Source organism: Alligator mississippiensis, chromosome 3, assembly GCF_030867095.1.
Source record: "Alligator mississippiensis isolate rAllMis1 chromosome 3, rAllMis1, whole genome shotgun sequence".
Taxonomy (NCBI): Eukaryota; Metazoa; Chordata; order Crocodylia; family Alligatoridae; genus Alligator; species Alligator mississippiensis.
This window is the reverse complement of record NC_081826.1, coordinates 236,958,437-236,979,214: the sequence shown is the minus strand read 5'-3', so window position 1 is coordinate 236,979,214 and position 20,778 is coordinate 236,958,437. Positions and strand designations below refer to the sequence as shown.

General features: G+C 41.2%; 1 protein-coding gene across 2 annotated transcripts in view; it reads left to right on the top strand.

Annotated features, from left to right (window-relative positions):
* The window catches only part of RGMB (repulsive guidance molecule BMP co-receptor b), a 28,775-nt gene extending 8,285 nt beyond the window's left edge, over positions 1-20,490 (top strand). For both annotated transcript variants that reach the window (XM_019483948.2, XM_019483954.2), the window contains 2 exons: positions 2,434-2,942; positions 17,552-20,490. In XM_019483948.2, coding sequence (XP_019339493.1) covers positions 2,434-2,942; positions 17,552-18,220 — 1,178 coding nt within the window. In that variant the 3' untranslated portion in view covers positions 18,221-20,490. The remainder of the gene's footprint in view (positions 1-2,433; positions 2,943-17,551) is intronic.
* The last annotated feature ends 288 nt before the right edge of the window (positions 20,491-20,778 follow it).

Genomic DNA, 20,778 nt, shown 5'->3' with positions numbered 1-20,778 from the left:
AGTACTTAAACTAATATTGTTGTCAGTTTTCTAATAGCAAACCTATCTAGAAGCATACTTCAGTGTGGGAAGGAGTCTTACTTTTTAAGTGTAAAGAAGGTGGAATAACATTTCAAAGGTTTCCTTTTTCTTAACATTCCTGTCTGGGGAAATGTAAACTATGCAAAGCTTAGGGTTCATCTAAAACAGTTGTATATTGAAAACATACTTTTATACCTTCCTGGCAAATATACAGTGGTGGGGTGGGAAGTATGTAAATGTTGGATTTAAGCCTGTAACTCTTGCTCCTTGAACTGGATGTGGAATATAGTACTTCTGACTACTACTTGCAGTAACTTTTTGTAAAATAAGTATTAGCTTAGTCTTCCCCCTGCTTCACATCCTGAAGGTGATGGGGTATAGCTGTCTTAAAATGCTAAGGTTATACAATGACTTCTGGATAAAATTTGGAAAGTCTCTCTCTCAAACTTTTGTTCTTCCCATATATTGTTGTTGCTTAGCGATGGGAACTGTTGTCTTCTGTATTTGTGCATGCACCTGTGTGCTCCTACTGTGCTGCAAATAATGCTAGAACACAAAAGCAAATTGGTATTTAGATCATATTGCCTTTTAAGGTAACACTTCTTAAAACAGGACTTGTGTGTAGGGAGGTTGATGTTTCTCCCAAACATATGCATTGTGAAAACCAGTTTCCAGTTGGTGTTTACATGCTCTTTTCCCAAGTTTTCAACACCAGCTGTTGAATAACTGATAACTTCCCCTATTCAGTGCAGTTTTGAAAATCAGTATGTGGTTTTTTTTGGGGGGGAGGGGGGTTCCTAGCTCATGTCTCCAAGTAAGCATGGTTGGATTTTTTTCTGTAGTATACTATTATGTAATATGCATTGATTCAGGGTTTTCAAATTCTAGTTCTAATTCCAGTGAAGCATGTTTTCCCTTTGGGGAAGCATACAAATTCTAACATAGGTTCAGTCCCCACCTTTGGCAACTCCCATTTCTTCATTCCATAACCCGTAGGAAAGTGGCCATCTTTCTCCAAGCACCTGTTTGCCCAGGGGCCCGGGTGGTGTCTTGTTTCCCTTCCCACAAAAGTTGATTAGTGGTAAGTGTTATGTTTAGGGACCTACCTAAGTTGCAGCAAGACCACGGGTTTTTTGTAGCCAGCTCACAGTGTGCAGAACTGACTTTTGCAGGCATTTTGTAGTGGCCCTGCCCCTCACCACTGATTGGAGGGACCCTGGTGGCCTTGCTCCTCAGCACTGATTGGTGAGAGGAAAGGGTGCCTTTACTCAGTCTACATTATTACCACTTTCTTTGCCCCTAACCACTGATTGGCAGAGGGTACCTTCACTGAGTCTGTCTCGCTACTGATTGTTTTTTTTGGTTGATTTCATGGGAAATTGCAGCCAATGTCGGATTTCCCAGCAATCGTGGACAATACTGTTTTTAGCAGTTTCTGTGAAAACTGCAATTTAGGTAGTTTCTTAGTTACATTCAAGAGTAATATCAGATGCACAGTCCATCTTGGTGGGTTTGAGAGCAAGACAGTAATGTTGAAAGAAGAGAGGAGGAGACAAGGGAAACAGATTTCCTTGCTGGGGTTTTAGGTAATACTCACTTTCCAGAAGCTAAATGAACAAGTGAGGTGAAACTTGTTTGCTATAGTTGTGCAAACTGTAATGTAAATTTAATGCCTGTGTTTTAGCACTTACTGTGATATTTTTTTTCTTTGAACTATTATATTGCTTGGCTATTAGAGCTGACAACTGTACGTTTGAGCAGGTGTAGGGTTTCTCACTGTCTGTAGCAAGGACTACTGAAACTGTGGCTATGGCATTGCCCAAGAATGCAAACAATCTAAGTTTTATGGCCTGTATTTTTCCTTTCTTGAGCAGGGTGTGACTTTGATCTCTGTTTCATTCAACTCACTTCCTGGAGCATAAGGTTATTTCTTCAAACCTGTCAGTTACCTTCTGCCTTGTTCCCCTCACATGAATAGGACTTACCAAAAAAACTAACACCTTTAACCAGCTCATCATGAAAAGCGTTGAAAGACTAAATGGGAGAGTCGGTTGTTGACTGATTAATTTAAGCATGGAATTGCAACGTCGTATTGATATAATCTGGAGGAGAAATGCTTGGCTCATACTTGGCAGGCATTAGTGTTTTACGTTACTTACCTGCTATTGTCTTCATGAAAATTAAGACATATTTGGGTCACCTCAGCCTTTGACAAAGGCAGTTTGTATCCCTGCAGTGTTTTCTGAACTTTCTATTTTTTTTTTCTCTCTCCAGAAAATTTCTCAAGGGAGAAAGAGGGAAGAGACTGTCATAAGTAACCTTAAGCTTGATACCGTTTAGTATCTAGAAAAAAATATAATGAGTTGTACTCTAGAATACTTGATACCTCTTTGCCTTCTGTTTTCTGCTTAGGTGACTGCCAGCTACAAACACCATGTCGAATCCAGAAGTGCACCACAGACTTTGTATCATTAACGTCGCATCTGAACCCTGCAATCGATGGCTTTGATTTGGAGTTCTGCAAGGCCCTGCGGGCATATGCAGCCTGCACCTATCGTAATTCCAAAGTCTGTCGTGGAAACCTAGTCTACCATTCTGCTGTGCTAGGGATCAGTGACCTCATGAGCCAGAGAAACTGCTCCAAGGATGGGCCGACGTCCTCTACTAACCCTGAAGTTACCCACGATCCCTGCAATTATAGTAGTCGTACAGGAGCCAGAGAACATCGGGGAGGGGAGCAAACTCCTCCTGTCTACCTTTTTTGTGGTTTGTTTGGTGATCCCCACCTTAGGACTTTTAAGGATCACTTTCAGACATGCAAGGTGGAAGGGGCCTGGCCTCTGATAGACAATAACTACTTATCAGTGCAAGTGACAAATGTGCCTGTGGTCCCAGGATCCAGTGCTACTGCTACAAATAAGGTATGAACTATACTTTTGTTCTTCCCAACTCTTCCCACCCCCCTTCCCTGCCCCCGCAACTGTGTTTATATTTCTAAATGCTGTGTGTGAAATCTGCAGGGTTTTTGGTTGTAGCCATGTTGGTCTAAGGACATAGGCAGGCAAGGTTCTTTGGGTAAATGTGATATCTTTTATTAGACCTGCTGAGTAGTTGGAACAAAGTTCTTTGCAAGCTTTCAGGCACAAGCACCCTTCTTCAGGTATAGGGAGATGCTGCTGTACTGAGATCTCCAAGGAATGACAGAAGAGTGTGAAACCTTGTGCTATGAAGACTGAAACACTTAATTTTCAAATTTAAGGACAATAGTAGAATCTTATGCAATAGCTTGCTAACAAACTGAAAACCAGGGGTTTACTTTTTTTTTTAAAGGCAATTGGCTTTTTGGGGTGGGGTGGGGTGCAGTGGGAGGAGCTCTTAAATGAAAAGGTATCTCTGGCTTACTCAAAACTTGTAAAGAGGGGATATGATATTAATTCAGCCATAGGTGGAACTGGATGGTGCCAAAGAATTCCGGTTTGCTGTAGTGTTGAGTGTATGGGGGCGGGGGAGTGTGTTTATTTTTAGATGTACTGCATTAATTCCCCAAACTGCACAGTTATAAGCAAAGCAATATTTCCATGGAGTCTAGCACAAACAGAAAGGTTCCAAAGAATACAAACCTCTTAACAAAGACTAAGGAGAAGAAGAGAGTAAAACTTTGAAGGGGAAGAAGGATTGAAGTGGATATCTTTGTCCCATGACCTCGTGGCAGTGACTGGATAATTTTGTATCTCAGAAATGTGTGTGTCCAAATTGTTAAGTGATCCTTAGTATGGCAATTATTCCAGCTGATGGAGGGAAATGTTTCTGCATTTGACAACATGTTGAATAGGCAGTTTCACTCTTGGTTTTATCATTCATGCCCTTCCTTCATCCCCAATTAAGGTGTTTATAGTAGTGGTAAGGGCAGCAAGCAGGTGTGTATCCAGAGAAAAAAAAGAGGGATGGGCCCTGGCATGTTTTGATGTTGCTTTTTGACCTATCCCAAATGTCCAGGGGAGTAATTGGGCTTAAATCTTGAGTGGTGTATCAAAAAAGGTCTTCTGAGACTAATCAGCTGAAAACAGTTCAAGCTGACATACCCCTTTAACAGTGGTGATTTTCAATACTAACACATTGATAATGTATGAGGAAACACCTAAACGATTCTGTACCCTGCTTGAGTACCAATATCAGTCTGGTCTTGAGGCTTTCTCATTACTGTTGCTAGATACAGAGCTGATCTAGTTCTGCAAACCTAACCTGGAAGCAACTGTGCAGTTGAAAAACAATCTTGTTGTTGAGTACTGGATCCTTGTTGTGTTCTGATAGGGCATCTAATGCTTACAGTATTGTGAGTGAGACGGATCTCTTGGTTGGGTAGTAATGGAACTAATTTTAGACAGGCTCTTAAGAATTCAAAAATTGGGATGCTTTTAAGTTAGGCTTGAGCCCAGAACACAATCTGCATTCCAAAATGAATCCTGAAAGAGGCATGTTTTCCCTCATCGGCTTCTCAAAATAAACTTGGAAACTTTAAAAAAAAAAAAGCAGTTTACTGAAGCTATTTCTTCAAGATGTTTAAAATTAGGAACACAAGAAGTAGTAATGCTTCAATGTGAAAAGGCAGTTGTGTTCAAAATTTTGCCAAGTGACTACACAAAATATCCTTACCAGAGGGAGGTTTTCCTGATAGGGTTAGGATGAAAAATGGAGTGCGTGTGTGTGCATGCGGTCAAGTTGTGGCTCTGAGCCTTCCTTTCCTTCTCATGTCCTCATGTTTTAGCAAAGTATTTAGCAAAATTGGCAGACTCATTAAACAGGACTGGGCTGTGATCCTTTCTGTTACGGCCTCAAACTTGCGACTTCTGGGCTGCTAACCATGTGCATTTGTGCCTGTGCCACCCCAGCCCTTCAAGCTCTGAGCAATATTGTTGGTTTCAGTTTGTTGTTAAAGACTGCTGTAACTTGTTCCAATGGAAGTTTTATGTTCATAAGCAAAATGAGCAAGTGGATTTGAGAGAATAAAAATCTGGAGTCGAAGCGCTAGTTTACATGATGTATTAGTGATTACATTACATCAACTTGAAAGTGTCCCCCCCCCCCCTTCCCCCATCTTTTTTTTTTTTTTAACTATTTTCAGTTTTTAACATTAATATTATTCATCTGTCTGAGCACCTGCAGGCCAGTTAAACATGCAGAAGCAATTAAAGTGGTGAGGTTCCTTTTAGAACATCTGAAGGACTGTTATTGGCACCAGTGACCACGTTAGTTGCTGTGCAATACTTGAGGTTTTTCTTTCCTTGCCAGGCAATCAAACTCTTATCGGAACACCTCTTTGTGGGAACTGAAAGCTTAGTTCCTGCTGTGCTAGAAGCTTTGCAAGATGTATGTTGCAATCTGTCTAATGCATCTTTCTGAGCCTTAGACTTCTTTACTAAGCAGACTCTATGAAAGAGAGAGAAAAGGTGTATTAAATTATCCTGTCAGTGCAGGATTAATCCCTAGAAGATGTTTCTTGTTGTCATGTTGCATCTGGTTTCTGCCACTACTTTTTGGTAGCATGTCTTCTTATCATACTATTCTCAGGTTTAGTGTTGGGTGTCGTTTAAAGGGCTTCTTGGGTTAATAACTTCAAAACTGATTACCAATGGTGGTGATTTGGATTAATCCATTTTAAACCAATTTTGGATTGTTTAGACTTTGCTCTGCAGTTCTCTGAACCATAAACAGAAGCAAGCCCATTTCTCACCAATGAGACTTCCAGAACCTCATGCTTTAGAAAAGTTGTGTAGTATTGTGGGTTGTAAACACTATATATGAATAACCACTATATAGAGGTTGTTTTCATTGGTCTTACTGTTCAAAAACTCATCTTCAGCCAAATTCTACATGAGATCAAATGCCACTTGGTGGGGTGTCTTGCTTCCCCTTCACAGGGAATGAACAAATGAATGAAAATTCAAGGCATAGGATGAAAGTTTCCTCTACGTGTTTCTCTTGAGGAGAAAGATATGGGGCTTTGAGAATTTGGGTAGATCTGGGGGAATGATTAACTCCTTCCATGTTCAGCTTCTTGTTAGAATAGTTTCCTTAAGGGCTAATATAACACCATCAGCTGTGTCCATTACCTTTTTCCACCTCAGTAGATAGGTAGGGCATGCATGGCTTTGGTCATCAATAACTACTTTTAAATTTTTCCAGAAAAAAACCTGTCCAGTAGTTAAAGGGGTTGTGTCTGCAGAACTCTACCCTACTTACAAGGCCTGTGAAACGATGATGGCTGGAGTGGGCTATTCAAGTTTGCAGAGTGAAGAATGCTAGGGAGTTATCATTTTTTGATTTTTGGTAGGGCCTTCACTCCCATTTTCTTGGCTAAAGCAGGCTGTTATTCCTTTCATTCCTGCATCAGGAAAATGCCATTCCAAGTAGGAAGGTGTGTCCTTGTTTACACACCTTGTTAGGTGTGTACTTGGTACTTGTTGGCAATGTCTGTCTGTCACAGCTTTGCATGTTCTTGATGCTGGCAGCAATAACATCTGTTTGTTCAGAAGAAACTAAATTAAAAGCTTCATATTCTCTGGCCCTTTCTTTCAAATATACCAAATCCTATATTTGTTCTGTGCCCATTGATGTGAGACTCGAGTGCCTTTCAGATGGAGGAGAAATAATGGGCCCAGTGATTGAGAGACCTGCGTTCAAGTTCCTACTCTGTCTGACTTCGGGCAAATCATTTAGAGCAGTGGCTCCCAACCTCGGGTCGTGACCCAAATCAGGGTCACGGGGAGTCCACCCCTCACTCCGTCCCTCTCGCCTGCGGGACTCCCCCAGCGCATGGTCCACACAGCCCTCGCCACCACTGCCCCCTGCCATCCCGGCTTGGCCAGGGCTCTGATGGTGCTGCCAAGCATGACTGAGTCGGCGCATGGTCACAACCCAGATTTAGGGTTGCAGCAAAAAAGTTTGGGGGACACTGATTTAGAGGCTTCATGCCTTTAGTTTCTCAATCGGGATAATAGTACTCCAAGGATAAATAACACGAAGATGTTCTAGGTGCTTAGATATTTGGGGAATTGGGGCCATGTATGTATATTATGAGAAGATTCTACTTTCCTTTTGCAGAGAAGTGGGGTGAAGGGAAGAAAACCCTTTTATTCTTTCTTCAGGTAGTCAAATGGTATTTAATCTTTTTAATGAGATTGTTCTTAGTTCTCCACACGTAGCAAAAGAAAATGATGTTGGAGCTTGTTCTCAGCTGTAGAGACCTTTCTTCTGAAATAGCAATGATCAGAAACAGAAGATGTCTGTTCTTATTTGGGTGGATGTGCGGACACACTGGAAGCAGGCAATGGAAAAATACCAAGTTTAAGCTATGGTGGGCATAATCAAAAGGTTTCGATTCCAACACTGTCCTTTTAGTTGCATTAGAAAGAAGTGTAGAGAAACATTTATAAGTTAAGTGGTCTGTCTCTCCCAGCCAAAATCCCTTTAATATATTTTGCAATCTGGCTTCCATTTTAGCTGGAGAAAATATAATTGGACTAAGCTCACTGTACTTACCCTCCTTTGAATAATTAATATTAAAAATGTTCCTCTTGTAGTTACCATTCAGTTGTCATTCGAAGCAGGACCATCGGATTCTTGACCACAGACGGTATTGTTTTGATCTCTACAAGCTTGTTTCCTGTGGCCAAGATGAACTTGGTTTTAACTTCCAGAAATGGTAAAATTTACCTCTGGGTGAAATGTGTGGAAGGTCTTCAGTGCAGAACTTAGCTGAGTTAGTAAGTCCAGTTGCAACAGTCTAGCAGATTCTTTTAAGAGAAGAGAACATACCAAAAAGGGCTAAAGGTAAAAGGCCTGAGGCATCCTGCCTGTGCAAGTCATTTCTGTGGATGGCTGTGCAAGCTGATTAGTGATCTGGTCAAATGACTCTTCAAGCACCAGATAGCCGTTTGTGCCTGCAGCTGCTGATTTAAATTGGAAGGTATGTGCTGGTTCTCTAAACTGAGTTGAAATATTTACTTGGAAAAGGATTTAGACTAGACCTCTGCAGCCACAATCTTATTGCCTTTTCTTGGGATAAAGCACAGATTTTTGGAAGTGAAAGTTTCTTCCTGAGTAGCTTCCCAGTGTGTTTCATATTGAACCTTGTATTTCCATCACTTCTAGAAGTGTTGTATGCCCATTTGGTCGTCTTTCACACAACTGCTGCAAATTTTCCAGATCTTTGGTATTGGGGAAGCGGGAGGGAGGGAAGGGGAAGGATGGGAAGTATTGGTGAAATGCCCAGCTTCCACTACTAAGGATTCATAGTGGGCATTAAAAGAAAGTCCTATTTGAGTAGGACTCATGACTTAAGTGATAGCTAGTCTGTTGTGTGGTGGAACAAAAGAGGAGGGATGTGTTTCTAAAAGAAACAAGCATGTACCCCTTTTTTGGAAATGAGTTTGTTTTGGAAGCTCCTTTTAGAAGTGGTTGTTGAGGAGCAGCTTGGAGATTGTGGGGAAATATGGTTGAGGAGATAAATGTGGTCTCAAGGTTGGCTAGTTGAGCAGGGACTAAAATGAAAGAGAACTTTGCTACTAGTAAAAGCAGATGCAGAACAATCAGTGTCTGCTTGATTTCTTACCGGTGCTTATATATGTACAACTGTGAATGCAGAAAATCCTTTATCTTCATGCAGTTAATCTGTGTTTTGGGGCAGGGCAGGGATGGTGCTGAGGTACACATGAGTGGGTGGCTTTTCCTCATGTATAGAGGTGTGGATTTAATTATATGATTGCCTGGCTGTTGACTTGCATTCTTAATTTTTACATGTTTATTTGGAGTTGGGTGGGGGAGGAGTGGGAGGACTTCTCTTCTTCCCACCATCCCTTTTCAAAGGAAAGGGGGGAGTATTTTACTACTGTATCAACTTTACAAGCACCTGTTAAGGATCACATAGCAGAAAGTGGTGGTTATGATGGTCCTGTTACTTAATAGAGTTGAAACTAATACGGCTGTATATAAATAGCCCTAAAAAGCTATTTGACCCATTTGCTTGATTAGGTTATTTTCTCTCAGGATTCAGGAGCTTTTCCTAAGTGATTTTTCCAAAAGAGATTCAAAACCAAAATCTCTCCTAAAACCTAAACCCTGCTTTCATCTTTGTTTTGTACTCCCCAGGCTCTGTGTTGATGAATCCCGTAGTCTTCCCCACTTCTTTTGATAGTAACAATGCCTAAATATCTTTTGGTGATTGATCTCAAGTAAGAAGAAATTCAAGTAACTGCTCATCAAGGAAAGCTGAATCCTAGGGAGTGGTGCAATGAACTATTATTGTAATAATCCCTTTTTCTCTGGGATCTAACTCGGTGACAAAGTGGGCTGTTTATGATTTTTTGGGGGTCACCGGTGCCTCTTCCCAGGTGTGAGCTCCTTCATCTTGTTTTCATGCACACAACCTGCTCGCATTCCTAGATGCACAAAAGCAACTGCCATATACCTTGCAGTATATGGAGTTTTCCTGTACTGAGTGTTTGGGGGCTAAATTCATCCCTTCACATTTACTTGCTGACTTTCAACAGGATTTCACCAGAGATTATATCTCTGTTAGAATAAGTTTGGAGATGAAATCTCCTGACTTCAGTGTTGGCTCTAAAAGTACTTCAATCACCATCATAATTGGTCTTCATGGCTTTTCCCTTTCTCCCTTCCCCCTGTACTGCTTTATTATTGAGTGTTGTGATGCTTTCATCATATTTACATTTCTTAGACAATAACAGCTGAAATGTTTGCCTTTTTCCTGAGGCAGAAGAGGAGTTGAACTAAAAGGTGTCCTTTCAGAAAGAAGTTGGCCAAGGCTGGAAAAAGAGAGGTCAGTTTTTGGAGCATGCCAGCCTTGACAGTACTACTGTATCTGTTGCAATTCCAGGGAAACTGAGGTTGTAAAACTTGAACAAACATTAAAAGGTTCCCTAGTGTCATGACGTCCCTTGTTAAAATGCTGGTTTTGTAACTCTCTCACATTGTTTTACATAATCCTCCCCAGTACACCCTTGTACCTTCCATGAAAAGCTCTCTCCCTTCATGCTAAAGCTAAATAAAGATGCTGCCATTCCTTTCAGTGCATATAGGATTTTATACTTAAAACTGAAGATCTAATAAACACTCATGTTGAATCTCATGTTCAAGATGAACGAAGTAGTGAAGTGTGTGTCCTCTGCTGATTCAAACTGCAAATTCAGCAGTCTGCCTGACTGCTGTGCCTTGCTAAGATATATAGATATGTCAGCTAGATATACCTGCCTCTGGATCCCTCTGTTTTCATGCTGCTACTTCTCACCAAATGAAGCGGTAGTAAATTTTCTTGTGGCATGAGGGAAAAGCAACTTTAATGACCATGTTCTGCTCTTATAAACTCAAGTGTTTAAGCCTTTGAATAACTGCATAATTTCCGTTCTTTTTCACCCCTTAAATTAGCCTGACTTTTATGTACTTGAATTTTGATTGTAAGTTCTTCAAGGCAGGGACTCTGAGGTTTTATCTGCATTGGGAGAAGATGGAAGAAAGAGGGTGTGGTACTAATTGATATTACCCATGTTACAGTAGGACCCAGCTAAGCACAATTGTGCTGGACTGCAAATGACTACACAGTGCAGTCCCTGCCCTGAAAGGATTATCATCTGAATGGGCAAGGACCAAAATGGGCATGGAGCAATGAAGGTACTTGGCCCCATCCTCACAGCAGGCTCGTGGCATAATGGATCTCCTACATTTTAATGGGAACAGCCCTCCAAAAATTAATCAAATCTTATCAGTTGGCACCTTTTAACCACTTGAGTGCCGTTTCCTTCCCCCTGCTGCCCTTTCCTGCCCCCAACCCTCCCTGTTTTGATGGGCTGTAAATACTTTTATTCACTAGCTTTTTGCAAGTTCAAAATGAAGAGGTTTTTGGTTTGTTTTTTGTTTTCTGATTTTTATTCTGGCATCTAGGCAAAACCCCTTGTGGATTTTTGTAGGAATTTGCTTGCATTAGGTCCTTAATGTTGCCTTCTAGATATGGGGGAGTAAATTTGTACTTGGTATATCATTGTGGGGAGGGTTGGGGAAGATACCAGGGAATGTAATATTAAAAATGAATGAGGAGAGCCAGAGTAGTTTGGCTGGAAGGGGGTAGGCAAAGAAGGGGAGAAAAATGTTTAACAAAGGCATTGATGTTTTAAATGCACGGCAGTATCATCCATCAATAATAAATGGTGTGGTATAGTGCAAACGTGCCAAATTGAGTTATTACAGTATATGGATTAGTTCATAGAAACCAGCAAGCAATACCGCTGGTGTGTTGAGGGTTACTATTTCAGAAACTACTCAAAAGTTTCCAAGGACACAGTGTGGATATGTGTGGCTTATGTGTGTAATAGTGTACATGTATAAGTAAGTGTGTGTGTGTGTGTGTGTGTGTGTGTGTGTGTGTGTGTGTGTGTATTCAGTTTCCTTAACTTGTAAAAGGAGGGAGGGAAGAGACCTGAATGTTTTGGGGGAGATTGAGGAAACTATTAGAAAGTCCATAGATGAGGTAAACAGGCGTAGCAGAGGAAGAGGGTGATGACTAAATGTCAATAATTGCAATCTTGACAGTGGGTTTATTTTTTAAACCATAACTCTGTTTTTCCTCCTCTCCTTTCTCTATCAAGCCCTTCCCACCCCTCCCCTCCTGCCCCCACCAAATAAAGCCCCCACCAAATAAAACCCCCAAACTGGCCAAGTTTTATCTCCCTTCATGCTTTGTAATAGAGGTAGGCATTAATGTGATTTGAATTGGGGGATCTGAAAACACGTTTATACAAAAATCGCACCCCTTTTCCCCACCCAATATCTCTGTTCCTAGAGTAATGGTACTTTGTTGCTTCAGCCATTTTTTAGAGGTAAAAAATGCAACTGTGAGGTTAGAAACTCCATTGGCCACCCCCACCTTTTTTTCCTTTTTTTTTTCCTTTTTGAAAAATTTTGAACTCTTCAGAATAAAACACTCTCCTCTTTCCTTTTACTAATACTTCAGCATATTTTAAGAACTGAATGCAAGAGTTAAATTAAGGCCTTATAAGCAGTTGCTTTACCTCTTGCAGGAGAAAGATGTAAAAGTTTTGTTTCTCTGCAGTTGTGGAAAGACCACATGTAAACAGTTGTGGGACTCTGCACTGAAATAACATACAACCACACCTACTAGACTTGGACAGTAGTACCATAATTGCATTATGGGACTCCTCTAAACTATGGTGACAGATTATTTTTTTAAAATATTGAGAGAAACATTTAAAAATGTGCTTTTACTGTAGTCCAGAGAAATCTGAGAAAGGCAGTAAGATACCACAGGTAGTTCCTCTGAGCTGTGGGAAAGTGCACCTTTAAAAACTCAGCTTCTGATCTATGCATAAGAGCCTTATGTTTGTAGAGAATTGTGATCACGATTGGTAAACTTAGAGCAGAGAGAGTTTTGCTCGGACCCCTCAAATATGTTTTGCTTTTCGCACAATACTTAGCAATACACATTTTTTCATCCTCAAATAAAATACCTAAGGCCACACTGAGCTGCCCAAAACTGGGGGATATGACTTTTGGATACAAATTTAATTCTTAGTGGTATAGTTTTGTCCATCAGAGGGAGTGGGAATAGGAGAAATTCTATTATTTGGGCTTTTGACTTTAATTGCAGTAATTAAAGAGCTCTGTGTGTGCCTGGAGCACTGATTTTGTTTGTTAGCACCTTTTATTAGTATTATTATTAATAATAATAATAATATCAAAAGGTGCTTCTGGCACTTGAAATTCTTTTATGCCTTAAGATGAGACAAGGAGACCCTCTTCTCAACAGAAGAGAACAGCAGTGGGAGAGCTTACACACTACGTGCAGTATACAGATGAATAGATATGGGAATAATGTAACAAATGGTAGAATCAGGTGCAAAGTTCTCATGAAATAATAAAGGATTGGATATCTGCAACTGTTAAACTGCAACTTGGTGATGAGATTGGGGAGAAATTGACTTGTACTCCATTCCTGGAGTCTACAGCAGGGCTGGGTTGGAGAGGAAATAGATTGCCATAGTATAGGGAGGCCCGTAGGCAGGGGTGGGCAATTATTTTGGCTGGAGGGCTTCTTACTGGGTTTTGGTATGCTGCCAAGGGCCTCAAGGGTAGCCCTGCCCCTTGACAGGTGCCCTATCCCCTGGTCACCATCATGGGACCAGAAGTCCTGCCTCCTAGCCCCTGATCTATGCCACCAGAAGTCCCTCTCCTTGCCCCCAGAAATGCTTCTTTTGGGAAGGGGGTTTGCTATCTTGAAACCAGAAAAAAAACCCAACATTATACAGGTTTCCTTTGCTTTATGCAGGTTCTGTATGTGCGAATTCGCTCTTATGCGATGACCCTTTTTATACCAAAAATTCATTATATGCAAGGTAAATTCACTCTTATGCGATCAGTGTGGTGGAAGTCTGCAGTCAGCTGCTTTGTGTGGTGCATTGTGGGAGTGACACACACCAGAATATAGTCTGCTGTGTAGATCTATGCTCCTCGCTCGTTGTCTACGACATGTGTTTCTGTAGTTGCCACCCGCACTATGATAGTGCCCTGTGCTTATGCATGCTGTCTGCTGTTGGCGAGTACCAGAAGTGTCTTGTAAAAGTGGTAGAAATGGGTCTGGGGGTCAGTACAGTCGAGGTCTTGGAACGTATCCCTATTTGTTACATTGTCAAGTGGGTTCCCTTTATGTGAATTCAAGTTATGTGCCGTTTTCCAGGAATGCATGTATAGCATAAAGCAAGGGAAACCTGTATACTAAAAATCAAACATCCACAATAACATACTTTAATTTTATTTTTAAAATTATTTTTGTCCTGATCTGTGTGCATTTGCACTGTGCATATAGTATGCAATCACCTCTAGTTCAAAATGGAGTCTTACTTTTGTATATTTGGGGGGATATGGGTGGGGAGGTGTGTGTGTGTGTGTGTGGATGGGTATGGGGTTTGTGGGGAGCTGTCTGCTGCCCCACTGGGCAGCCCAGAGGCAGCAATGATGACAGCGGAGACCCAGGGCAGCCCAGCATAGGCTGCAGCAGGAAGAGCCTGGCAGTGGTGAGGGGGAGGGGACACTTTTTTTTCCTCCTGCGCTGAGCAATAGCTTCTGTCCCTTGCTGCTGCTGCTGAGCCTGAGCAAGCAGGTCCAGATTGGGCACGAGGCAGGGCTATGCATGCAGGTCCCTGCTGGTACTACAAGGCTGGGGCCAGCAGCAGCAGAGCTGCTGCCTGGGCTGCCTAGGAAGGCAATCAAGCCATGGAGCTGCTCTGCTGCATGCCCAAGAGGCGGCAGGACACACCACCACCAGACAGTGCCTGGGGGACTTGCTGCGGGCTAAACAAAGCCTTTCTGTGGGACAGATCTGGCCTGCAGGCCATATTTTGCACACCTCTGCCCTGGGTATCTCCATTCTTCCTGACCCAACCTTTAGGCCTGGACTGTATGTAGCACATCTTCCCGTTCCAGGCATGTGTTTTGGGCCACTCTTTGAAAACAGATCCTCTGGCCCGAGCACATCTAAATGGCCTTATTGATAGTCCCAAATAGATTAGCTGGGAGACCTTGCAGGCTATATGTGAAGGCCTTGACCTTCTAATAGCCATTCAGCTCACATTCCTTGTATAGCACCGTCACAAGTCTTAAATGGGCTTGGAGGCCTTTGTTCTTTCCTTGAGCATATGCATGAGTTGTTTTCTGAATCAAAAAAGCAGAGAGACCTTCCAGTGACTGTTCCGTATTGATTCCTCTCATTTTGCAAGGTCCTTTGTTTAAGTGTTGTAAGAAGAGAAAGTGCATTGGCCACATCCAGACTTCCTCATGGTGCTCGCCAGGAAGAGAGACTGCATCCATCTGCAAGCAGTACCAACAGACTTTAAATTTTAGTTTTGAAAAACTAAAGACAAATTGCGTGGCTGCTGGAGAGAATTAATTCAATCATAGAGCAAATTGATATGATTGTTAGAGAATGAGGGCTGTTATTATATGGAGTAAGTAAAGCCATCTGTACTGCTAACCGCACTCACACAGGTGCTGAGTAGACATACAGAACTTCACTTCAGCAGGCGTGTAAATCATTCGGCCATTGTTGAGCAACAGTTGTGCGCGGCCTTGCTATTTGTGTGTAGGGCCACTAGATTCATCTGTGTTTACAAGGCACTCTTTTTGTTGGAACTTCATTTGCTGAATGAGGCACTGGAGTCAAATAGGGAACAAAGGACTCATGAGATGGTACTACGTGCATCTCTCCTGTGTTGTCCTGGCCCAAATTTTGATGTTGTAAAGTGGAATGGTGTCTTGCTGTAGGAGACAGAAGCACCAAAATTTCTCAGGGAAAGTACTTGTACACTGTCTGGATTTTGAGCAAAGCCCTTCAGTCTCAACTGTGGCCTACGGATATGAATTGAACAGATTGCTTGACTGCAGCTGGTCTCAAGCTAGCTGTATAACTAACTGATTAAAGCAAGGAGAACGGTTGGAAAATTCCAGGCAGACAGCACCGGTGGGAGCATGTGGAATTAAAATGGCTAGTGCTGTGTGTGCTAATGTTAACCAACTGGAGCAAATGAAACCTTAAAACTAAAGTAGCGGTATTTTGTGTTTGGAGAAGTTCTGGAGCAGGAGGGGGAGTAAAGGAAGACTTCACTCTTATTTACCACAGGCATGTATGTAGGTGCAAAACTAATGTTTTAGTTTCTCTTCTCCAAGAGGATGGAGTTTATTCAGACTGTCTGTAATCCAGCTTCTTATTACCCTTTTAACTCTTATTGTGAGCAGAGAAGCCAGAAACCAAAGCTGCTGTGTGCAAATGTGGTGCTTACCTGAAATTAAAATGTGCAAAAGACTGCTGTAAAATAAAGATTTTAAAGAAATGCATAGTGTTATTTGGAAAATGTCCACTATAATGCATTTTTGTAATATTCTGAAGCTTTTGGGAATGTGCATAAATGATGCGCTGAAAACAACTGTTTTTTTTCTCCTTCTACTTTGACATAGACTGGATATGTCAAGGCTGACGATAGTTACCCAAATCCTGCCTGTTTCCAGTGAGGAGGAATGGAGAAGAAGGGACCTTTTAAGCCCTTTTCAGTCACTTCACAGTTGAGAAGGGAGCTGCAGATTTACTTGCATTCACATATGATATTTAAAAAAAAAAAAAAAATCCTCTTCAAAGTTCTCAGATTGCCAATACATTATTTGCTTCCTCCGGCAAAGACTGAGACTGGAGGACTTTTATTTCTATTGGATTTTGTTTTCAATAACCTTTTAAAGACTTGAGGTTATTTTGTAGGAATCACAAAAGAGCAGTAACTGGCATAAACTTTGAGTTTTGTAAGTCACCTCTTAAAAGCAAATGATCGTTGTTCATTGTCTCTTTGACTTCCACACAATTGCTTGTAAGCCACCTGTTTTATTTTCCCTTTCTGTCTGTAATACATATGTTCTTTGGCTGGTGGACTGGAGGTGTCAAATTGCCCAGTTTACGAGGCTTATAAATCCACATACTGCGAATAAACAACTTTTGACGCGATTCCTTCCAGGGAAGTGTGTGACTAGTTGCTGCTTGCTCATATTGATGGCAGAAGTAATGCTGATCACTTTGGTAGTTCCACGGTACTTTACCATAGCTTAAACTCAAACGACTGTTCACCGAAGCGCCCCAAGGGATGACATGGTTGAACGGTTATAAACTCCTGCAAGACCGTTTCAGGCTGGACATAAGGAAGAATTTTTTTTACTGTTTGAGCCCCCAAGCTCTGGAACAGCCTGCCATCGGAGGTGGTTCAAGCACCTACATTGAACACCCTCAAGATAAATTTGGATGCTTATCTTGCTGGGATCCTATGACCCCAGCTGACTTCCTGCCCCTCAGGCAGGGGGCTGGACTCAATGATCCTCCGAGGTCCCTTCCAGCCCTAATGTCTCTGAAATCTATGAATCCTGGCAACATGCAGGGCGCAGCCATTTCTTTGCCTAAGATCATGAAGTCAGTGAAGGAGTCAGAATTAGAACATGGAGGTTACCGATTTTCCCCTTGCACTTACTCCATCGGGGCATACACTTCTTTCAAGGGCAGAAACTGGCTGCACCACAAGGTGTTGTGGTATGGGCATTATGGTGCACGCAACTCCTTGCAACTGCAGAGGGGTCCCAAATTTGTTTTTAAAAAAGCATTAGGAAGGAGGGAGTCATCTTACTGAAATACCCAACCTTTCCCTTTCCCAAGCTCCTCTGCAATTGCTGGACTCCAGTATTCGTAGTATTTGGTACTAGTTTAAGAATAGCTCTTTTTAACAGTCACCATCTTCAAGGATGTTGATTTTAAAATTTTAAGAATGCTTTTAGATGAGTTTACCAGGCTGTAAGTGTGAATGATGACCAACATGGGTACCTTTTTTTTTTTTCCCTTAATTGTGGCCAGTCTACAACTGCGATAATGGACCAGGATGAATTTTTTCCTTCTAACTTTCTTTCTTTTCTCATCTTCCAGATAACTATTATCTTTAAATCATACCAAGACTGTACAGATCAGAAGGTATACCAGGCAGTGACCGACGATTTACCAGCAGCTTTTGTAGATGGAACAACAAGTGGAGGTGATGGTGACACCAAGAGTTTGCGCATTGTGGAGAAAGTCAGTGGCAAATACGTGGAAATGCATGCCAGGTACATTGGTACAACTGTGTTTGTGCGCCAGCACGGGCGCTACCTTACATTGGCTATTCGTATGCCAGAAGAGCTGGCCATGGCTTACGAAGAAAGCCAAGACCTGCAGCTGTGTGTGAATGGTTGTCCCTCAAGTGAACGTATTGATGACAGTGGCCACTTGCCATTGCCTGTCATGGGGCAGCTTCCTCCTCATGCAGGCTCCACTCAGCCCCGCTCTGTGTACACACTGGAGAGTGCCACTACCAAATGCCACGAGAAGATGTTAGTGAAGGACATCTATTTTTACTCATGTGTCTTTGACCTGCTCACCACTGGTGATGCCAACTTCACAGCAGCAGCCCACAGTGCCTTGCAGGATGTAGAGGTACTGCATCCCAGGAAAGAGCGCTGGCACATTTTCCCTAACAATGGAACCGGTGGCTTTGTCAAGGGAAGCAAGTTGTCTGTTAGTCTTGGACTTGTGTGCTTGATCCTTGTTGCATTTTTGTAGGGTTTTTGTCTATAACAAAGTTTTAAAATATATATTGTCATAATATATTGAGGTAAAAGCTAAGAGTATATATGTATATACCATGTATATGAAGGGATGTTTGTCTTGGGACGCCCACCAGACTGTACATATTGTGTTACTGTTTTCACATATGTTGGATGTAGTATTCTTTGTATCAATTTTGTTTTGCAGTTGGTGAAATGTTTTATAATGTCCCTGAGTTGGGATCTGATAGAAAGCACTTTATTTTTTATATATTAAATATTTATGTGTTTCTGGGTCATTATGTATAATACATATACACATGTACATACACCACAACCAGTGGTCCCTCTAAGCATTACCTACTTTTACAAAACCTTTTTATATTAATGCCTTTCAGTGGGTGTTCTTCCTTCCATCATTAATTACTCTCAAGGCTATTACTCATCTCTTGTGAAAAAGGTGGTATTTTACTGTTGTCTCTAGTTGGATCATTCAAAACCCAATCTTTATTTTGTCTGTGAAACAATCTCTTTTCTCCATTGCATTAGCAAAAACAAAAATTCCCATACTAACATTAAAGAAAGCAAGCGTGACTGCTAATGACTCTTATAAAGCAACTATGACGTGTGGGTAGAACAGACTTGGTAGCATGATCTTTTAGAAGTTGCTCTTCCTAAGTTAGTACTATTGGTTTCATTCCAATGCATTTGTGCAATAGGGATTGTTTAGCTACTTTAGCTCTAGGGGAGCACCTGACTTTTTAAAATCATGTGGGAAAAGTAGTTATATCAGAAGGTGCTAGGATAACTGTTCTTCTGTTTTAAGAATTCCTGTCATAGCAGTCCACCTCCTTTTTTTCTGAAGTAACTTCATAATGCTTTGAGCATGATATAATTGGTTGACAGGGTTATTGTTAAGTGACCTGTAAACCACGCTTTTGTTTTGGGTGGTAGAACATAGAGGTAAGGCCTCCCACTCATATTCTCTACACAAAAAAGGAATAAAGGTGATACTAGCCATTGATTCAATTTACTGCCTTGAATTACTGCAAGAAAATAGCACAGCTCTAGTATATAAAGATTATTGACCTGTTTTTCAAAAAGAAATAAGACTGATACAAAAACATGCTTGTGATGGTAACAGGTCGGACCTGTTTCTGTTCCATCTTTGGAAAGAGTTTATATGAGATTAGTGAATTTCTGCCATGTGAATAACAAATTCAAACAGTCTTTCTTCTGTTCTGATAAAACTCAGTACATAAACTTGCTGGAGTCGCTCATTTGGGTAAAGAAGGTTTTATGACTAAGAATCAAATACTTGTAATTTTGCATATAATGTCTAAATAGCTTCAGGACTATCAGTTTAGCATTTTATAGAGGTTTGCTGTTGGCAGAGAAACCAATTAACTCCTTCCTGGAATGGGTGAAAGATGCAATACCTGCATTAGCCTAAGAAGCTCTAAAAAAAAATATTTGGTTTGTCTACTCAGTCTACTCAGTGTGGAAGACCAACCAATAATACATGCTAGAGCATTATAGCTAATCCATTTGCTGCCTACTTTCCTGTTTTGAAACCTTTCAGGTCAACCCAGTCCAAAAATGACTGCTAGTAATCTGAGTCCTGGTCTAAAGTAGAACTGTTTTGCTGCTTAAAACATTGTGAAGAGATCTCCATATTTTGGATGGCTGAATTTCCCCATTAGTGGCTAGAGTTTAAACTTGTTGTGGATGAATTTCGGGGAACCAAGCTAGAATTTCTAGCAAGCACATAGTAAATGATGTCTGTCTACTACTTAATTTCCTGTGTCCCCAAATCCCATGCATATACCTAAACAAATATCCAAGAGGCTCACAATTAGATAAGTAATATTTCAGAAATATAGTACTTCCTTTAAGTAGATTTCATTTTCTTGTTCCTGCTGTGGGAATTCTTGAGAAAATGTTATTTGCACATGTTGGTTCTTGAAGTCCACCATAGCCAAGAGAGCTTTAGTTAATGCCAAACATATGGATATTTTGAAGCTAGTGAATGGTCTCTGGGGAGAACTTAAGCTTAGAGGGAACACTGGTTTTCACAGACGCACCAAATGGCTGTCTTTTAGAAGGCTTCAAATTTTATTTTTATGCTTGGAAACCCCACAATGTGTCAGTCTTTGCAACAACCTTTTAGATGTGGTTCATGGATATACCAATAAGTATATGTTTGTGTAAAAGAGTGACTGTGCAGTGTGTAAATACTTTAAATTATTATGATAGAAGAATAAAGTTACATACCATGCTATGGAATGTTTGTAATGTGGTGTTGGTGACCCCTGGTGGATATACAGAAAACCTTTGTGGTCATGACTGTGAGAAGGGGCTAGCAATCTCCAAACCATAAGCCCCATATTTTGTTTTCTGTCAGTCACTTGCTGTGCAAGAACAATACTGTACACAATCTTCATGCTCTCTTGCAGACCCTTATTTACCTCTTGGAAAATGAACTGTATAGTGAAAATTATGATGGCAGCTACAAAAGGGTTCAGTTTTATTGAGTGGATAGTGTATAGGAAGTGATTTTGGGGAACATCCAAT